The sequence below is a fragment of the Phascolarctos cinereus genome, unplaced genomic scaffold (genome assembly GCF_003287225.1).
Source record: "Phascolarctos cinereus isolate Bilbo 61053 unplaced genomic scaffold, phaCin_HiC Scaffold_2;HRSCAF=192, whole genome shotgun sequence".
Classification (NCBI taxonomy): domain Eukaryota; kingdom Metazoa; phylum Chordata; class Mammalia; order Diprotodontia; family Phascolarctidae; genus Phascolarctos; species Phascolarctos cinereus.
This window is the reverse complement of record NW_027555625.1, coordinates 63,699,056-63,717,391: the sequence shown is the minus strand read 5'-3', so window position 1 is coordinate 63,717,391 and position 18,336 is coordinate 63,699,056. Positions and strand designations below refer to the sequence as shown.

The following is an 18,336-nucleotide window of genomic DNA, read 5'->3' as shown; positions in this document are numbered from 1 at the left end:
TCCCCCCAGATCTTTATAAGGCAAAATTTGACTATGTTACTCCCCGACTCAAAAATCTTCAGTGTCTCTTTATTGCTTTGGGGATAATGTGCTTGAATTTGTCAATTACAGCCCTCCGCAATCTGGCTCCCACTCTTTTTTCCTATTTCTCCTTTTCACTCTACATTCCAATCAAACTAGCCTACTCATTAGAGTATGGACTTAGTATTCTACTCCCCATCTCCATGGCTTTGTACAGGCAATCTCCTCTGCCAGGAATATGTGGCCTCTTCAACTCTATTAGAATTGGTCACTTTCTTCAAGATTCTTCTTGAAGACTGCCACTCCCCACATAAAAACTTTACTGACCTCCCAGGTGTCAGTGCTTTCTCTCTCTCCAAATTATCTTACATTCATGTGTGCCTGTTTAGACTCTCAGTAGAAAGTAATATCTTTAGAGGTAAAGACTGTTTTATTTTTATCTTTGGTGCCTACTATAGTATCTTGCACATGATACGTCCTCAATAAATGTTTGAATTGAACTTGAATTGGAATGTAGAAGAAAATTCTTATTTGGCATTTATGCACATATCAATTACAAACCAACTCTTAAATTGTATTTACATCAATATACCTATGCTTTTCTATAAGCATGTTTAGACTATTCTCTCTTCTACTGTACAGAAATATCTTCTCTGTACTTCTCCAGGGAAAGTAATTTGATAAGCCTTGAAGTTCCAAATTTAAAGGGCCTAGTAGAATCACAGTGAATAGATTTACTTATTTAGTTTGTAATCATGAAGCTGCCAACTTTGTCTGTTCCTAATTTATTTAATACTAGAGCAGCTAGGTGGCACAGTGGATAAGTACTGTGTCTGGAGACAGGAAGACTCATCTTCAGGAATTCAAATCTGGTCTCATACATTTACTAGCTGTATAACCTTGGGCAAGTGTTTGCCTCAGTTGCTTATTTATAAAATAAGCTGGAAAAGGAAATGGCAAACCACTCCAGTATCTTTGCCAAGAGAATCCCAAATGGGATCACGAAGAGTCAGATACATCTAAAATGACTGAACAAGAACGATTCATTCAATCCGAACACAGAACAAAGTAATATAACTTTTGTCCAAGAGCATTTTTTTCATTCCACCTATTCTAGCTAATGCTCATTACTTCTCAGAATATATGAATTACTACACTAAGGAATGCAGGTAAATAGCATATACTCTACGTAACCTTGTAACATATATTTGTCTTTCTAACAATCACTGCAAATACAGCCACCACGACCAAACAAGTAACTGGTTCACTAGCAGGAGAAGACACCTTCGTGTCTTCTTTGGCTTACTTGTTTATCCCTGCCCAAACGTTCCTCCTTCACCTGTTGGCCTTCTCTGCAGATCTTTCTAATGGAAGACTTCCTAGGCATAAAGCTGGCGATCTAATTACAGACTTAGTTACATGTATGGTCACTAATTATTATTCTGCCATAACTTCCTTTTCTCCGGCACAACTCTAGTTCCATGAATTAAATGCAAGAACAATTAAAGAAACAAGACTATTTTTACCCTAATGTTCTTAAGGAATATAAAGCTTTAATTCTCAGTAGGGGAGAAGAGTCTTTCCAAAATTTTCTACACTTAGAAATGAAACTATAAGAAAAATTTCCAGGACAAGGCGAGAATCCAAGAAGTTTTTGATAAAATCACTAGAAAATTTTTATGAAAAAAAAATTCTAAAGTTAGGCTATATGACTACATAAAATGAGTTTTCATCAGTTTTTAAAGCATATCTCAAATAAAGAACACTTAGACTTGCAAAGTGATAAGCATCTTTGGTCACCTTGTGTCATACTATACAATGAACAGTTCAGCATTTCTGCTATTCTCCATTTCTTACAATCTGCTGACAGTATGCCATTCTATATCCATGTCCTTTAAGCTGAATTCTAAGGTTCAAGGAAAAGGCAAAAACCTCATGAGAGCAGTATTCAATTATTACAATTTAGGGGATCATGTTTTCTCTGCAAAACATAACTAGTCCTTTTATACCTCGGAATGTGGATAACTGCCATTAATGATTCTGTATTAATGCTTTACTTAAGCATATAAGTCTTCTCAAAATATCTTTGGTGGAATACTCATATAATTGAGTTTTCTAGTTTTTCCCCCTTCTAGTTCAAAACTAGAAAGAACCCTAAAAGTCAACTAATCCCTTCTCCTCCTCCCACCTCATTATAAGGGAACTTAGACCCAGAGAGACTTAACTAGCTGCATGACCTCGGACCAGTCACTGAGCCCCAATTTCTTCATTGATAAAGTGATGATAATGTTTGCTCTACTGACTCCACAGAGTCGTTTTAAGGATCAAATGATCTAATTTGTGTAAAGCATTCCGTAGGCCATAAAGCCCCACATAAATGGAGGAGGGATTATGAGGAAGAAAACTAAAGCCCTGGGAAGTTAAGGGATTTGCCCAAGGTTCCAAAATATTATTTGCAGGCAGTGAGTAAAGGGAAAGTCTGACCATGTGATGACCTGCTCCCCCCAATAAATTCCACTGGCTCCTATTACTTTCAGGATTAAAGATAAAATTCTCTATCTGGCTTTTAACCTTCTTCATGGCCTGGCTCCTCGTGGCCTTCTTCTGATTTGCTTATTTCCACAAACTCCATCATTTAGCTATACTCTCCATGTTGGTGATTCTCACATAGGGCATTCCTCTTCCTCTCTCTGTCTGTCCCCTATCCACGGCTGTCTCCCATGGATGCACTGGCATTCAAGGCCTCCTCACACCTACTACTTCTCTTACCTGGCTTTCTTCAAGTCTCAGCTAATACGCCAACTTCTACAGGAGGCTTTTCCTGGTCTCCCTAGCTGCCTGTGGCTTCCTCTCTGAGATTACTTCCCAGATGCCCCGTATACATCTCATATTTACTCAATTATTTAAATGTTATCTCCCCTCTCCCTAAAAGGTGAGTTCTTTGAAGAGACTTAGTATTCCCAGTGCCTGGCATATAGTAAGCACTCAATAAATGTTATTTGATTGAAATACCAAAGAGAGGTTTCAAGAGGAGGACTGAGAAAAGGCCATTTGATTTAGCAGATTTTTTTTGTTCAGTCTTTTCAGTTGTGTCCAAATTGTTATGATTTAATTTGGGTTTTTCTTGGCAAAGACACTGGAGTGGTTTGCCATTTCCTTCTCCAGTTTATTTTATTTGTTTTGGTTTTTGTTTTCAGGCAATTGGGGTTAAGTGACTTGCCCAGGGTCACACAGCTAGTAAGTGTCAAGTGTTTGGTGTGAGGCCGGATTTGAACTCAGGTCCTCCTGACTTCAGGGCCAGTGCTCTATCCACTGCGCCACCTAGCTGCCCCCTCCAGTTCACTTTATTGATGAAGAAACCGAGGCAAATAGGGTTCAGTGACTTGCCCATGGTCACACAGCTAGTAAATGTCTGAGGCCAGATGTCAGCTCAGGAAGATGAATTTTTCTGACTGCAGGCCCAGTACTCTGTGCACTGTTGCGCCACCTAGCTGAAGATTAGCGATTGCTTAAAACTTCCGAGACAATTTCAGTAAAGTAATGAGGTCAGAAGTCAGGTGTCAAAAACTGAATGGGGGGTGTGGAAGTAGGGGCAATGAGTACAGATGACTCTTTTTAGGAGTCTGGCAATGAAAGGGAGGACAGCTATAGGATAACTGTGTGAGAGGATGGCAGGATTAAGCAAAGGCTTTTAAAAGATAGGAAAAACCTGTGCAGATTTGTAGGTAGCAGGAAAGAGCCAGTAAAGAGAAGCTGGAGACTAGGGTGGCAGGAAGAGCATAAATGATAGGGCAAGCTCTGGGAAGGCAATATCAAGGATAAAAATAAAGGGATTAGACCGCATAAGAAGAAAGAGAAAAACGAGTTGTGGTGTGGGGGAGAAACGGGAGTTTTTTAACAGCATTAGCAGCTTCAGTATTTTCCCAAGTATGTGATAAATATACATTATAAACAAATTAGTGAACTAAAGCAAATGTTTATTCTTAAAAGAAATTTGTTCTTCTAAGTGCAACCATTAAAAAACACTTACTGTTATTGGCAACGGTCAGGCAAATAAATGAGCAAATAGGGCGAATTATCTCAGGTTTTATACAGCTCTGTAGCCATTTATTTGCATGTTGGAAAACTGAACTGCAAATTTTCTGGTTGACATCTAAAAGAAATTAAAATCAAATATGAGTTATTTTAGCCTGGCTAAAAATTTTCTATTTGAAGTGTGAATTATTAGTAATTAGATTTTCATTTTTGTTTATAGGTTTATTTTCACAACTACAAGTCAAGCTCAGCAAACATTTAAGCATAATTGTGTACAACACTATGTTAGACACAAAAGAAAATAAAGACAATACAGTATATGCTTTGAAGGAGCTTATAGCTTGAATAGAAGGTGAGAAAGGTTGAAGAGAAGGAAAAAAGCTTCAACAGGTGGAGATGGAAGGAAAAGATACTCCAGCTATAAAAAACCTCTGGAATTATCTAAATTAAACACCTGAGATCATTACCATTTTGTGGATTATTTACACATGCACACAAAGCACTGCACACCGAAGACCACAGCTGATAACTCTGGTAAATGGTTTCATTTGACAAATCCATCTCAGACATGGAAAGAGCTGTTCTATTAGGGAACAAGCAAATACAATGACTTAAAATGTATTGATGACTGAAATGTCAGTTACTTATTAACAAATATCTTATATCTGCTCACCTAAAAAACTGTAGCAGGATACCAACACAGCCTGTTTCTCTCACAAGAGTTTGACCGGTCCCTAAAAACACGCATAAAATGGTTTGATGACTCACGTTATTCTCTAATAGTTTTTAACAATCGAAAATAGAACTTAAGCAGCACTGTCCATATCAACACCCTCTCAATCTCCCACAAAATGACCAGTACTAATTTTATATTTTTCTATTCATAAAATGGAGAAGCCATGATCATAAAATTCAAAGCCAGAATTATTTTAAGATAATTTAGTCCAATCTTCTCACTTAACAAAGAAAAAAAATAGGTCACAAGAGGTAGGTCACATAAATGGCAGTTAGCCGACCTAAGATTTCAACATAGGTTCCCCTGGTTCCAAATCCATTACACCACACATTTACCCTTCTTTGGGTAAGTTCTATTTTAAGGAAGAAAAGTCTGGAAGCCTATCTGCTAAGAGCAATCAAGCTGAAATCTTATCAATCAAATACAGCAATCCTCAAACTCAGCCCTTGGTAAAGTACCTTAGGAAAATGTACACTGTAAGACTATATCTACAAAAACGCCTAAACAACCTATCAGTTGAGGGTGGAAATCGGTGCCAGTCATTTACTACTAAAACAGTCATTTAGTCATACGTGGACAAAACAAGTTGTTGACTGATGGGCGTGCATGCACATGCGTACGTGTGTGTAAGTATGTGTGTCTGTACAAAGAACTGACATCATTTTACTTTTCTTAATATTAAGAATATTGAGATAATTTGTTCTTAATTTCCTTCTAATAGCTTTCAGAAGTTAGTGAGACAAAAAGAATTCTGAAGAATCAGAATTAAAGGGCTGAAAAAAAACAAAGCTATTAAATTTTAATTTTAAAATGAAGCTTTAATATTTAAAAGATTTTTCTAATACAGCAAAAAAGATACCTACTGTTATTTGAAACCAGGACTAACATCACATAAACAGACATTCTTTTCAAATTGATGTTAGATTCATATTTAGATAGAAACCAAATAATGTCTTCAAAAAATTCTGAAGTGCACAAAGTTTGCTGACAATAAACTGAAATAAAAAATGCGAAATTTAAATTACTTCACAGAAGTAACAATTTAAAAAATGAACATAATAATTATTCAGTAGGTGAATATACTCACTTTCATGAATGTATAGATTAGCTATATGTTTCTATTATACTACATGACTTCTACTATAACTGATTAGCAATGATTTAATTGGTTCACCTGAGAGATCACCATCCAAGGCAAGTGTATTTAAGTGATCTTCAAAAATGGCTCCACTGCCCTAAAAAAGTGTCCATCTTGTGGAAAATGTGAACAAATGACAACTCAAAATAAAATCAGAAAAAAAAGTCTTAACGAGTTTAGGAAACAAAACGCAGACAAGCCTCTTAACCTCACGTTAGGGAATAATAAGACAAACTACGGGTGCTATTTCCCTACCAGTTTTAAGAAGTGATCACCCCCTGGCATCTTCTTTTCTCACCGTAATAATTCAGTTAAGAGAGGCAGCTCGGTGGAATGGAAAGAGAATCAGCCTTGGAGTCCAAAGGTCCTGGGCTTGTGTCCTACCTGCGATACTTATGCCTGTGTGACCTTGAGGCACATTTAACTCCTTCATATAAGCTTCTGCGTAAGGGCTCATCTGCTAATAGGAGCTCCCTACTCTGGCAAAATCCGAGGTCCACCAAACATACGCAATACGCTTTTTAAAATAATTTGGGGATTAAAATGCGCCCAACTACATCACTTATTAGACAATAAATTCAAGAGGAAAGAGAACATGTTTTACTTATCTACCTAGCTTCTCCTCAGCTGCTTAACATACTGAATGGAAAACAGAAAGTGCTTAATATATGTTTGTTTAATGGATGAATTCAATACAGGTCCTAGAACCAGTCACCAAAATATTATAGGAATTTAAAGTTGGTTAGATATAATGGTAAATTTTTGCAGCATGAGAAATGTCAAACATGAAAAATGAAGCAAAATGTAAAATGATGCAGAATTAAGAAAGCAGATTCAGAATAAATACATTCTGATTATAATGATGTAAATAATAATATTAAGCAAAAAAATCCTTAAGAAAACAGAGGAAAGGGGAAGCTAGGTGGCGTATCAGCCCTGGAGTCAGGAGGACCTGAGTTCCAATCTGACCTCAGACACTTAATACTTACTAGCTGTGTGACCCTGGGCAAGTCACTTAACCCCACTGCCTAGCCAAAAAACAAAAAACAAAAAAAAGCAGAGGAAAAAGATCTAAGAAGAAGGCATGGAAATAAGCAGGACATTTTTGTTACTACCTTGTACAGGTTAATATACACACTATTAAAAAAAAACTGTAAACAACTGAAGTTTGAAGTTTCACATGTGATCTTTAAAAAATGTGCATTTAAAATTTTCGTAGATGGCAACTAATTTTAGAATAAAGATAGTTTTTAAAGGAACAAGTGGGGGAAAATAAAGCTGAGGTGACAAACTGCTACTTTAGCTTCAAATTAAGTTATCTGCAGATAAAAATAGCATGTCAAAAAATATTTTATGCTTATAGTATGTACCCAGTACTGGGCAGTTTTAAGTCTTTGAAAATTTTTTTTTACTAAACTAGCACTCATAGAAAGCTATTTAGTGTGAAAACTAAGGAAAAAGTGCAATTTAAAAATATTTGCTGGCATTATAGAAATGTAACAATATACAAATAATAATAAAATAATAAAGTAACATTTTACCATTACATTCTGCAATAGCTCCTAATGTAAACAAGGCTGCTTCTTTTACCATGCTGTGAATGCTTGACTTTGCAAGATTTTTCACAAACATCAAACCACCAATCTCTCGAAAATAAATACTTGCATCACCTAGAGGATTGTAAACAAAATAAAGCTACATTTATCTAACAATTCTCTTATGACAAATAAAGTCTATAATGATAATGTGACAATATATTTTTTGAATATACAGAATTACATATTTTTGCACTGAAATAGCACATTAAATGAAAATCCCTAATGAAATGTTAACGTATTTTCTTACTGTTTTGCTGACAGACTGAATAAATAGTAACCAAAGCCTCCTTTTGTGAAGATGGGTTGTCCATTTGATATTTAAGACACTCTAATAATAAATTCAGGTCAGTCTTCATTTCTAAAAGAAAACACATGTTTATGAGTTCCAATTATTTTAGCCAAAAAAGTTTCAACTAATTATTTTTTCTTTCTTATGTGATAATCCTTTGAAGACAAGAAAATAAAACATAAAAACATGCTCCTTTTAAGGAACACAGAAACTATTATGAACCTACCCAGCAGTAGATACTTAATTGGATGCTCAAAAGAGCCTATGAATTCCACAATACACTGTTCTTAATTATAAGAACTTAATTTAAGTACATAATAGATAGAGTGTCAGGCATGGAATCAGGAAGACTGCTCTTCCTGAGTTCACCTCTGGCCTCACATATTTACTAGCTGTATAACCCTGGGCAAGTCACTTAATCCTATTTGCCTCAGTTTCCTCCTCTATAAAATGAGCTGGAGAAGGAAATGGCAAACCACTCCAGTATCATTGCAAAGAAAACCCCAAATGGGGTCACAAAGAGTCACAAATAAGACTGAAATGACTGAACAACAAAAAAAAAAAATTTTTAAATTAAACTAGCACCCATAAAAAGCCCTAAAAAAGTGAAAACTAAGAAAAGGAATTCAATTTTTAAATACTGGGAAAATTACCAGAATGGTTAAATAATAAAATAATAAAGTTAGGACTTCACATTCTACAATAGCTCCTAATGTAAATAAGGCTGCTTCTTTTATCATACAGTAAATGCTTGACTTTGTAAGGTTTTTTTACAAATAACAAGCCACCAATCTTGCATGTTTAAGTTTTCTCAGAAATATAGGGTCCAATAGCACTGACACAGAGTGAAGAAATCAGAACAGGAAGTGAACATACTCAATGTCTAGAAAACTTTCAACAGTTAAACTCAGATTTTTTGCAATGATCAGTCTTGGTTCCAGAGAAAACAGATGATGAAACACACTTCTTTTCTTCCAGTAAAGAGGTTTAAGAAACTATAGGGTTAGAATGTTGTATACCCTGCCAGACAGGGTTATGTGTTGATGGGTTTCGCTTAATTTTTTTTTTGTGTGATAAAGGAAGGTTCAATTGGAGAAAAGAGTATATTGGGAAATGATTACAATGTAAAAAACAAAAGGTATCAATAAAACATTTTAAAGATGTGTCAAAATACTGCACACTAAAAAAAAACTGTCAATGGATGCTTAGTCTTCTACTTTAAAAAAAATCAGTCTAGTAATTTGGTATAATGAAACAAAATTACACATGTAATAAATAATTAAATTAACTACTGAGAATCTGATAATACAAAAGGTATTACCAGGTCTTCATTCCCTAGAATAGGGGTTCTTAACCTGATGTCTGTGAACTTGTTCTTTTTTAAAAAAAAATATTTTGGTAACTGTGTTTCAATATACTTGGTTTCCTTTGTAACCCTATGTATTTTATTTTATAAACTTAAAACTATTCCGTGAAGGGGTCTAGCCTTTAACAGATTGCCAAAATGGGCCATGACACAAAAAGGCTCAAAGACCTTTTCCTAGAATGAAAAATTCAAAATAATATACATTTATCCTGCTTTCCTCTTTTCTGAATGGGGGTAGGGGAATAACAAGATTGTTCTGGGTACAGCCATAATAGGAATCAATAACTTCTTTCAATTTAATTTTATTTTTTACAGTATTTTTTTACAATTACGCATAAAGACAATTCTTATCCATTTTTTATAGAATTTTGAGCTCCAAATTTTCTCCCTCCTAACCTCCCTAAGACCATAAACAATTTGATACAGGCTATATATGTGCAATCATGTAAAACATATTTCTCTATTAGTCATGTTATGAAAGAAGAAATAGTTTGCAATAGTGAAAAAAATCACAAAAAATTCCAGTGAAAATAGAATGCTTTAATCTGCATTCAAACTCCATTAATTCTTTCTCTGGATGTAGACAGCATCTTCCATCAAGAATCTTTTGGAACTGTCTTGGATCATTTTATTGTTGGATCAAAGAATATGCACACTTTGATTGCCCTTTAGGTAGGCATAGTTCCAAACTGCTCTCCAGAATGGTTGGATCAGTTCACAACTCTACCAACAATGCATTAGTATCCCAATTTTCCCACAACCTCTCCAACATTTATCATTTTCCTTTTCTATCATATTAGCCAATGTGCAAGGTGACACCTCAAAGTCATTTTAATTTACATTTCTCTAATTAAAAGTGATTTAAGAGGATTCTTCATATGACAGTAGATAGCTTTGATTTCTGTTTCTGAAAACTCTGTTCATATCATTTGACCATTTATCAATTGGAAAATGACTTGTATTCTTATAAATTTGACTCAGTTACCTATATATTTGACAAATGATGCCTTTATCAGAGACACTTGTAAAGACAGTTTCCCAGCTATCTATACATCAATAACTTAAAATGCCAAAGATGACTTCTGCTATTAAGACTCTAAGTAAGACTGCAAAGGAGAGGAAGTTTTCTTCCTCAATCTCCCTTCTTTAACCACTCTCACTTTCTGTTGCTCTGTTCCATCCACCCCTCAAGTATCCAGTGCCCTCACACTACTCTCTAGACATTTAAAGTCCCCCTCTGTGGTATTCTACCCAATTTACCTTTCATGAAAAATGCGCCAAGTCTAGAGTTATTATTCCCTCTTCCTCCAGCCCTGATTAGGACTTTCTTCAATCAGTAAAGTAAAAAACAGTATCATTAGCAATCAAGGTAAAGTAAATATGACTTAATCCTCTAAAGAATATTTGTTTTTGGAAGGTCTCAAAATCTCCCTGGTATCTCTTACCAGTAGAATATATTGCAGAAATTTTTGAAGATGGGCACCTTTCTAGGTTCCTTACCTACTTTGGGCCATTTCTCGACCAGCTAGCACTTCTCTTTCTAAAGTGGTCCCACCAAGTAAGAAAAGGAGAAACTAGCAATTTGGCCTCTTGCTTCTAAAAGGCTGCAAACAGCCAGGCAAAATACTCCTTGGTAAGAGATACAACAGTCACTTTTATAATTTGGGGGAACTACAGGAATTGTTTCAAAAAGTAGGAATATGTAAATGTATAAAAATGTAATAAACTAAGCTTCTACTTTAATAACAACCTCATTGAAAATTAAAAACACCAACACTGGTAATTGAGTTTGTACTTCAATAACAACCTCCCTGTATTTTAATAACAACCACAATGCCTACTGCAAATTCTTGGATAAATTGGCTCTTGTGAATCCTCCTAATCCCAAAAGATTAACAAAGTCTTTATGGGGTACATTATCACTGCTTCCACTTCAGCAGCTACTTCATAGACTTATGAAATGGTGTTAATAACTTAAATTACTGATTAGAATCTTTTATTGAAGTATAAGCCATATAATTTTAATCTACTTATTATCAATTTTTATAGAAACCTGTTTGTTCTTCAGAACTAGTTTCAAAGCAAACAATGGTGATATTTAACAAGTACTGCTAAAACCAGCTCACTATGAAAATAGAAAATTTATTGGATTCTTGAAGAAAATGATACAAACTAAAAAAAGGTAAACTTCTATAACATAAATTAGGAGTTTCATTTTTAAGATAATCAAGTTTTTAGACTTTAGAGATAATCTCTTCCTCTGCCCTCTTTTTACAAAAGAACCAGAAGGTTAAATTGGGGTTAAATTGCTGCAGAAGTTCTTGATCAGGTAGAGCTGAATTACGTGATGAGGTCCTGTCTATCTCTGAGACTGCAAAGTGGAACAGCACTCTGCTACACTGGACAGCGATGGATTTATAGTCAAGGAGACATGAGTCTGAACCCTATTTCAAACATATCCTATGTGACCATAGGAAAAAACAAGTATCTCTGAGCCTTTCTATTCATCTGTTAAAGTGAGGATAATTGTGCCTGGAATACTCGCCTCACAAAGTTGTTGTGAAGCTCACGTGAGAAAATGAATGACCAATGTTTTGAACATCTTAAAGTGCTGCTGTAATGAATAATAAATAATAATAAAACTATTGTAATGAATAACATTAAATTATTTGCCCAAGAGCACATGAGAAGCAATTAGCAGAATTGGAATTTAAACCCAGATACTTTGACTCCAAATCCAACCCTTTATCTCATTAAGTGACAGTAATTAGGGCTGGGCACCGCGCCAAATGTTTGGGATACAAAGAAAGGTAAAAATACTAACCCTGTCCTCAAGGAGCTCACTTTTTTTTCCAGTTCTTTTCCTGTGACTTAATTTTTTTTAAATTTTTTTATTAATTAATTTTAGTTTAATATTCACTTCCATAAGCTTTTAAGTTTTAAATTCTCTTCCCCTCCTTCCCTTCTCCCTCCCCAAGACAGTGCACAATCAGATATAGGCTCTACATTTACATTCCTATTAAACATACTTTCACATTAGTCACATTATAAAGAAGAATTAGAACCAATGGAACCACAAGAAAGAAGAAACAAAACAGAAAAAAAAAAGAGCAAATAATGTGCTTTGATCTGCATTCAGACTCCATAGTTCTTTCACTAGATGTGGATAGCATTTTCCATCATGAGACTTTTGGAGTTCTCTTAGATCCTTGCAATTGCTAAGAAAAGCTAAGTCTATCAAAGTTAGTCATTGCACAACATTGCTGTTACTGTGTACAATGTTCTCCTGGTTCTGCTCACTTCACTCAGCATCAGTTCATTCAAGTCTTTCCAGGTTTTTCTGAAATCTGCCTGCTCATCATTTCTTACAGCACATATTCCATTACATTCATATACCACAACTTGTTCAGCCATTCCCCAATGGATGTCCATCTCCTCAATTTCCAATTCTTAGCCACCACAGAAAGAGCAACTATAAATATTTTTGTACATGTGGGTCCTTTTCCCGTTTTTATGATCTCCTTGAGGTACAGCCCTAGAAGTGATATTGCTGGGTCAAAGGGTATGCACATTTTTATAGCCCTTTGGGCATAGTTCCAAATTGCTCTCCAAAATGGTTGGATCAGTTCACAACTCCATCAATAATGCAATAGTGTTCCAATTTTCCCACATCTTCTCCAACATTTATCATTTTCCTGTTTTGTCATGTTAGTCAATCTGATAGGTGTGATGCAGTACCTGAGAGTTGTTTTGATTTGTATTTCTTTAATCAATAGTGATTTAGGGAATTTTTTCATATGATTATAGATAGCTTTAATTTCTTCATCTGAAAACTGCCTTTGACCATTTATCAATTGTGGAATGACTTGTATTCTTATAAATTTGACTTAGTTCTCTATATATTTTAGAAATGAGGCCTTTATCAAAGACATTGGCTGTAAAAATTTCCAGTTTTCTGCTTCCCTCCTAATGTTGGTTGCATTGGCTTTGTTTGTGCAAAACCTTTTCAATTTAATGTAATCAAAATTATCCATTTTGCATTTCATGATGTTCTCTATCTCTTGTTTGGTCATAAATTCTTTGGTTCAAGCAGCTCACATTTTAATGGTGGAGCCAAAATAAAAAGAACCAGAGACACAGAAAACTCATACAGAGTAGATGAGGAAGGCTAGCAGCTGGGGGGACCAGGAAAGGCCTCCTGAAGCAGGTGGGATGGGACTTGAAGGAAGCCAGAGAAAGTAGGACAAGAAGAGGGAGAACACGGGGGACAAGCAACACAAAGACACAGATGAGAGCTAGAGTGTCCTGCAATAGGAATAGCAGAAAGGCCATTGTGCCCGGATCACAAAGTTCATGGAAGAAAGTAAAGTAGAAGAAAACTAGAAAGCTAGGAGGGGCCAGGTTGTGAAGAGATTCAAGTGATAAAGAAAATGTTTTCTATTTGATCCTGGGAGTAACATGGGGTCACTGGATTTCTCTCTCTTTCTCTCTCTCAGGGGGTGGAGGTGGGGCCAGTGGTGTGGTTATAATCAGTCCTAAACTTTAGGAAAATCACTTTGGTAGTTAAGTGGAAAATGGATTGAAGTGGGATGTGGCTTAAGGCAAGGAGACCAATTTGACTATTGCAATAGTCTAGGCAAGAGGTGATGAGGCTCTGAATTAGGATGGTGGCCTTGTGAGTATAGAGAAAGGAACATATACAAAGAATGTCATGAAGGTCTACTAAGATTTGACAAGACTGGATGTAGATGAGTTCCGTGAGAGCAAAGAATGGAGGATGACACCAAGGTTGTAAGGTTGAATGACTGAGAGGATGATAGTATTAGGAAAGTTATGTGATCCTCCACAGTCACAGGGGAGCTAAGTAGAGGAGTCAGGGGAGGGGAAGCAGGAAAGATGAGTTCATTATTGGACAGACTGAGTTTAAGATGTCTATTGGACATGAAGTTTGAGATATCTGACAGGCAGTTATACGTCTGAGGCCAGGGGTCAGGAGTGAAGCTAGGGTTAGATATAGAGATTTGGAATCATCTGCATACAAATAACTGAATCCATGAGAGCTGAAAAGCATTGAGCCAAACAGTATAGAAGGAGAAGAGAACGTAGGGCAGAGGGCTGCTTAGGGGTCATCTGGTCCAATTCTTTCACTTTACAGATAAGGAAATGTAGGCCTAGAGAGGCTATAACTTCTCCTAGGTTTCACAGGCAAAAAAGCAGCAAGCAGGGACTTAAAATCAGGTCCTCTAATTTCAAATCCAGCATTCTTTCCATTGCAGGTGCTTAATAAATGTTTGCTGATTGAATTAACTATAGAAAACTAATAATGCTAAACAAAAACACATTTAACAAAAACATGAAATCTGATTCAAGAACACAAACTGAGTTTCCCACCTTGGGTCTTCTTTATCTCATCTTTTTCCATTTTTAATTTTCTTAAGCTTCACCTACAAGACAGACATTTTATCAATTCAAATCCATAGTGCATCATATTATTGCAAATACAGTAAAAGTATATCAAGAGCGCCAAGCTAACTGGCCTTCCTCTAGCTCCTTTCCCTTGACTGTCCATCTCTGAATTCTTGATCCCATTGCTAGAGCAGAGCTGCTTTACCATCCTCCTCTAAAGAAGACAGGAATTCACAAAACCCTTCAGATTAGCTTTTCTAGGACGAAATATACTTTCCAATTGTGCCACCATAATGTAAACAGAGAGGGAATCATTTAGTGTAAATGGAATTTCTGGCTTTCCACACCCAGTTCTATCACACTTTTTAACAAAGCTATATAGTATGTATAGTGTTCATTCTCTTTATTTTACACAGAGCAATTTAAAAAATGGGAGTTCAATAAGCAGCAAGTCAGTTGTTGTAAAATTCCAATTTTACATGATTAATGTCAGTTTTGTAATTAAACTTCCTGTTTTTCAATTCTCACAAATTCCTAATTAAAATACTACTAGTAAATGTTTTCATTGATCTTTTTACTGATGAAAACTGGAGAAGTTATTTTATGGGGAAACTGCTTCAACAAGTGAAACGAACTTTAGCTACCACAAACACTGAATCACTCATCTGAGTGACTTAGAGGAAGTCACTTCCCCTCTCTGGGCCTCAGTTACATTATTTATAAAATAAGGAGTTAGACTAGATGGTCTTCCAGTTCTGAATTCTATGATTCTTCACCCCATTTCCTATCCCTCTAAGTCAAACAGGAAATTAGTAGCCTCAGTTCCCTTTTGTGATCATGCCTAGCTTTTTCTTACTCTTTGTCCCTGTATTTTACTCATACTAAAATCATAATTCTCATTTTCCCATCTTAGTCATCTTCAACAAACACAAGCAAAGTTTAACTTGAGAAAATGCACTTGAAAAGTTAAGTAAATAACAACTATCCAGGATTTAGCAGTAATGATTCAAAAAAAGCCTTTTATACTTGCTAAAGTATTAAAAGAGTTCAAACTATTAAGCTAATCATACTTCTAAAGGGCACTGATAATCACTGTAAAGATGATATTACATTGCCTGTTTACTGCAAAAAAGGAAACTCTCGCCCAAGACTATTATAAGGGGGACGTTAGAGCAGTTTAATTCTCTAAACATTAACAGAAGCAGCTGAATATTAAGTTTTGGTTTTGTTCCTAGGAACAAAGTTTCTCCTCAGTAGCAGGACAGAGGATCACAGGGTTTAGAGCAGGAAGAGACTTTAGGCATATAGTTCAGTCTCCTCATTTTGCATACTGAGGCCCAGGGAAGGTAAAGTGACTTGGTTGAGTTTACATGCATAGTAAGCAGACCCCACCTGTCCTTTTCTTCCAATGTGGTTTCAAAAATAACTCCCTAGCCTCCCAATTTATAGTTGGAAGTATAGCACTGCCATGAATTTCAAAAATGTAACAAGGAAAACCATGTTCCCTGGTGCTGTTAGAAAAATACATCTCCAATGTTTATTAAAGCCCACCAAAACAGCTATTTTTCCTCAAAAACCTTAAGAAAATAACTATCTTCTAATATATAAAAAATTAGGATATTTAGTACTAAAGTCCTAAGAAGTCTATGTTGTAGTCTGTAATTCCACTATTCTCATTTAGTCTTTCAAAGGTTGGGATCAAAAACCCAAACAAGGGAAATTTTGTGGAGGAAAAAATCTTCAATTTCTTCTTCAAAATTGCTTTATGTACCATAGACAATAAGAGAAGATAAGAAGAAATATTCAAGTAAAGATGATTTGACACTGTTCTTCTGTTAAAACTGCATTAACAAGCTAATCACTAGAAAACATGTTTGAACCAATCAATCAGTAGACAAGCACTCTGAGCTTATATGTGTCAAGCACTGTGCTAGATACTAGGGATGCAAAGACAAAAATGACAGCTGCTGCTCTCAAAGAGATTACATTATATAGTGAGAGACAACATGTACTTATACAATTACATACAAAATAACTAAAAGGTAATTTGTGCGGAGTGAGGCACTAACAGCTAAGGAGATCAGAAAAGGCTTCATTACAAAGTAAAATTCAAGGCATGGGAGATGGCCTAGGTACAGATGGAGACGGGAAATGGTGTGCTGTGTGTAAGGCTCTTTTGGCTGGACTGGAGAGTTTGTGAAAAGGGGTTATGTACATTAAGGCTGGAAAGGCAGACTGAAGTCACATTGTGAATGGCTTTAAATACTAACAGAAAAATTTGTATTTGACCCTAAAGGTATTAGAGCATTTTTGAAGTTTATTGAATAGGATGATTACAGAACTGGGCTTTAGAAAAATCAGTTTGTTAGTCATGAGAAGGCTGAACTGGAGGAAAGAGAGACTTTAGGCAAGGAGACAAGATTTCTGTTCTGACATGTGGAGATATGTCATCAAAGTGGTTTCAAATGCAGGGGCTATATAGAAATCCACGATACACTACCTGACTTATTTACCAGACCATCTGTATAGTATTTATTCCACAGTCTCCCACGGTGGCTATTATAAAATTAATTCCATCCTTTCACTTGGTCTTTTTTCAATATTCCTTCAGTACTTCCCTTTCCTTTGCAGAGTCCAAATGGAAGAGAGGTTCACTAGCGATGGTGAAGTCCTCCAGATGCTCCTGCTTGTGCATAATACTGTGACAACTGCAACAATCCTAAAATACTATGGGGACTCAATGAGATTCAAAGCTATTAAAAATATATCAGCTTAGCAAGCTACCCAGGTAATAATAAATTCATGAAAAATGCCTATTGCTACAGCCCAACAAGCTGTTGGACAGTCAGCCCATTGAATTAGTCTATCAGGACATGTATCACTGACAGGTACTGAAAAGAGATGAGCTGGACCCAAAATTGAACAGAAGGAGGTGAGTAGGTTGGATTTTATTTTGGAAATTTCAAAAGGTGCTTTCAAAAATCACAAACTGCAACCTGACATAAAACTCATTTTTAAAAATGCTAACATTTTCCCTCCATGTAGCTACTTATTGAGGGACACTACAACATCCAAAATAAAAATAAAAATTATAGATGACCCAAAGGGTAAAGGAAAGACATGTACAGTCAGTATAAGTAAAATGAAGACTAATCCGAGGAAGTTATCAGTAAGGAAATATATTGGAAGACGAGAAGATGGTGGATAAGTCATGCAGAAGGAATAACACAGAACAGCTGAAAAACCTGAATGTTGCAATGATACCCATGAAATGTTTTTTAAAAGACAAACAAACCCAGAATGCCTGTATTGAGTTGTATGGATTCTCTAGGGGGAATTTATGGAAGGTCATGGACAAGAATCATAGTCTGCAAAGGCATGAACAGAGTGAGTATCCACACTGATGAGACTAAAGATTCCTTAGCCAAGAATCCTATGAAGGAAATGTTCTTACTTTAAAGTCATCAGATTGATTTAGTGGGTTGTAAACTTGGATGGGAAAAGAATTATATCTTTATGTCCTAAATTAACCTTTACCTAAAACTTAACTTTTCTCCCATTATGAATTTTTAAAAAATCATTATTCTGAGAAAGGTGCCATAGGCTTGTCTAGACTGCCCAAAGGGGCCCTGAAGAAAAGTTTACTAACTCCTCTAAAGGCTCTAAAAATGATTCCTTGATCAATGATCCTAATAAAGAGCTTCCAGAAACTGGAACATGGTAGAAATATCACTGATCTGGGAGTCA

At 35.7% G+C, this 18,336-nt stretch overlaps 1 protein-coding gene across 1 annotated transcript in view; it reads right to left on the bottom strand.

Moving 5' to 3' along the window:
* The window catches only part of TERB1 (telomere repeat binding bouquet formation protein 1), a 47,148-nt gene extending 29,542 nt beyond the window's left edge, over positions 1 to 17,606 (bottom strand). The window contains 8 exon segments of the mRNA XM_078149442.1: positions 4,052 to 4,174; positions 4,524 to 4,639; positions 4,730 to 4,790; positions 5,656 to 5,787; positions 7,472 to 7,600; positions 7,776 to 7,886; positions 14,575 to 14,627; positions 17,090 to 17,606. Of these exon segments, the coding sequence (XP_078005568.1) occupies positions 4,052 to 4,174; positions 4,524 to 4,639; positions 4,730 to 4,790; positions 5,656 to 5,787; positions 7,472 to 7,600; positions 7,776 to 7,886; positions 14,575 to 14,605 (703 nt within the window). The 5' untranslated portion in view covers positions 14,606 to 14,627; positions 17,090 to 17,606.
* Positions 17,607 to 18,336: the final 730 nt, after the last annotated feature.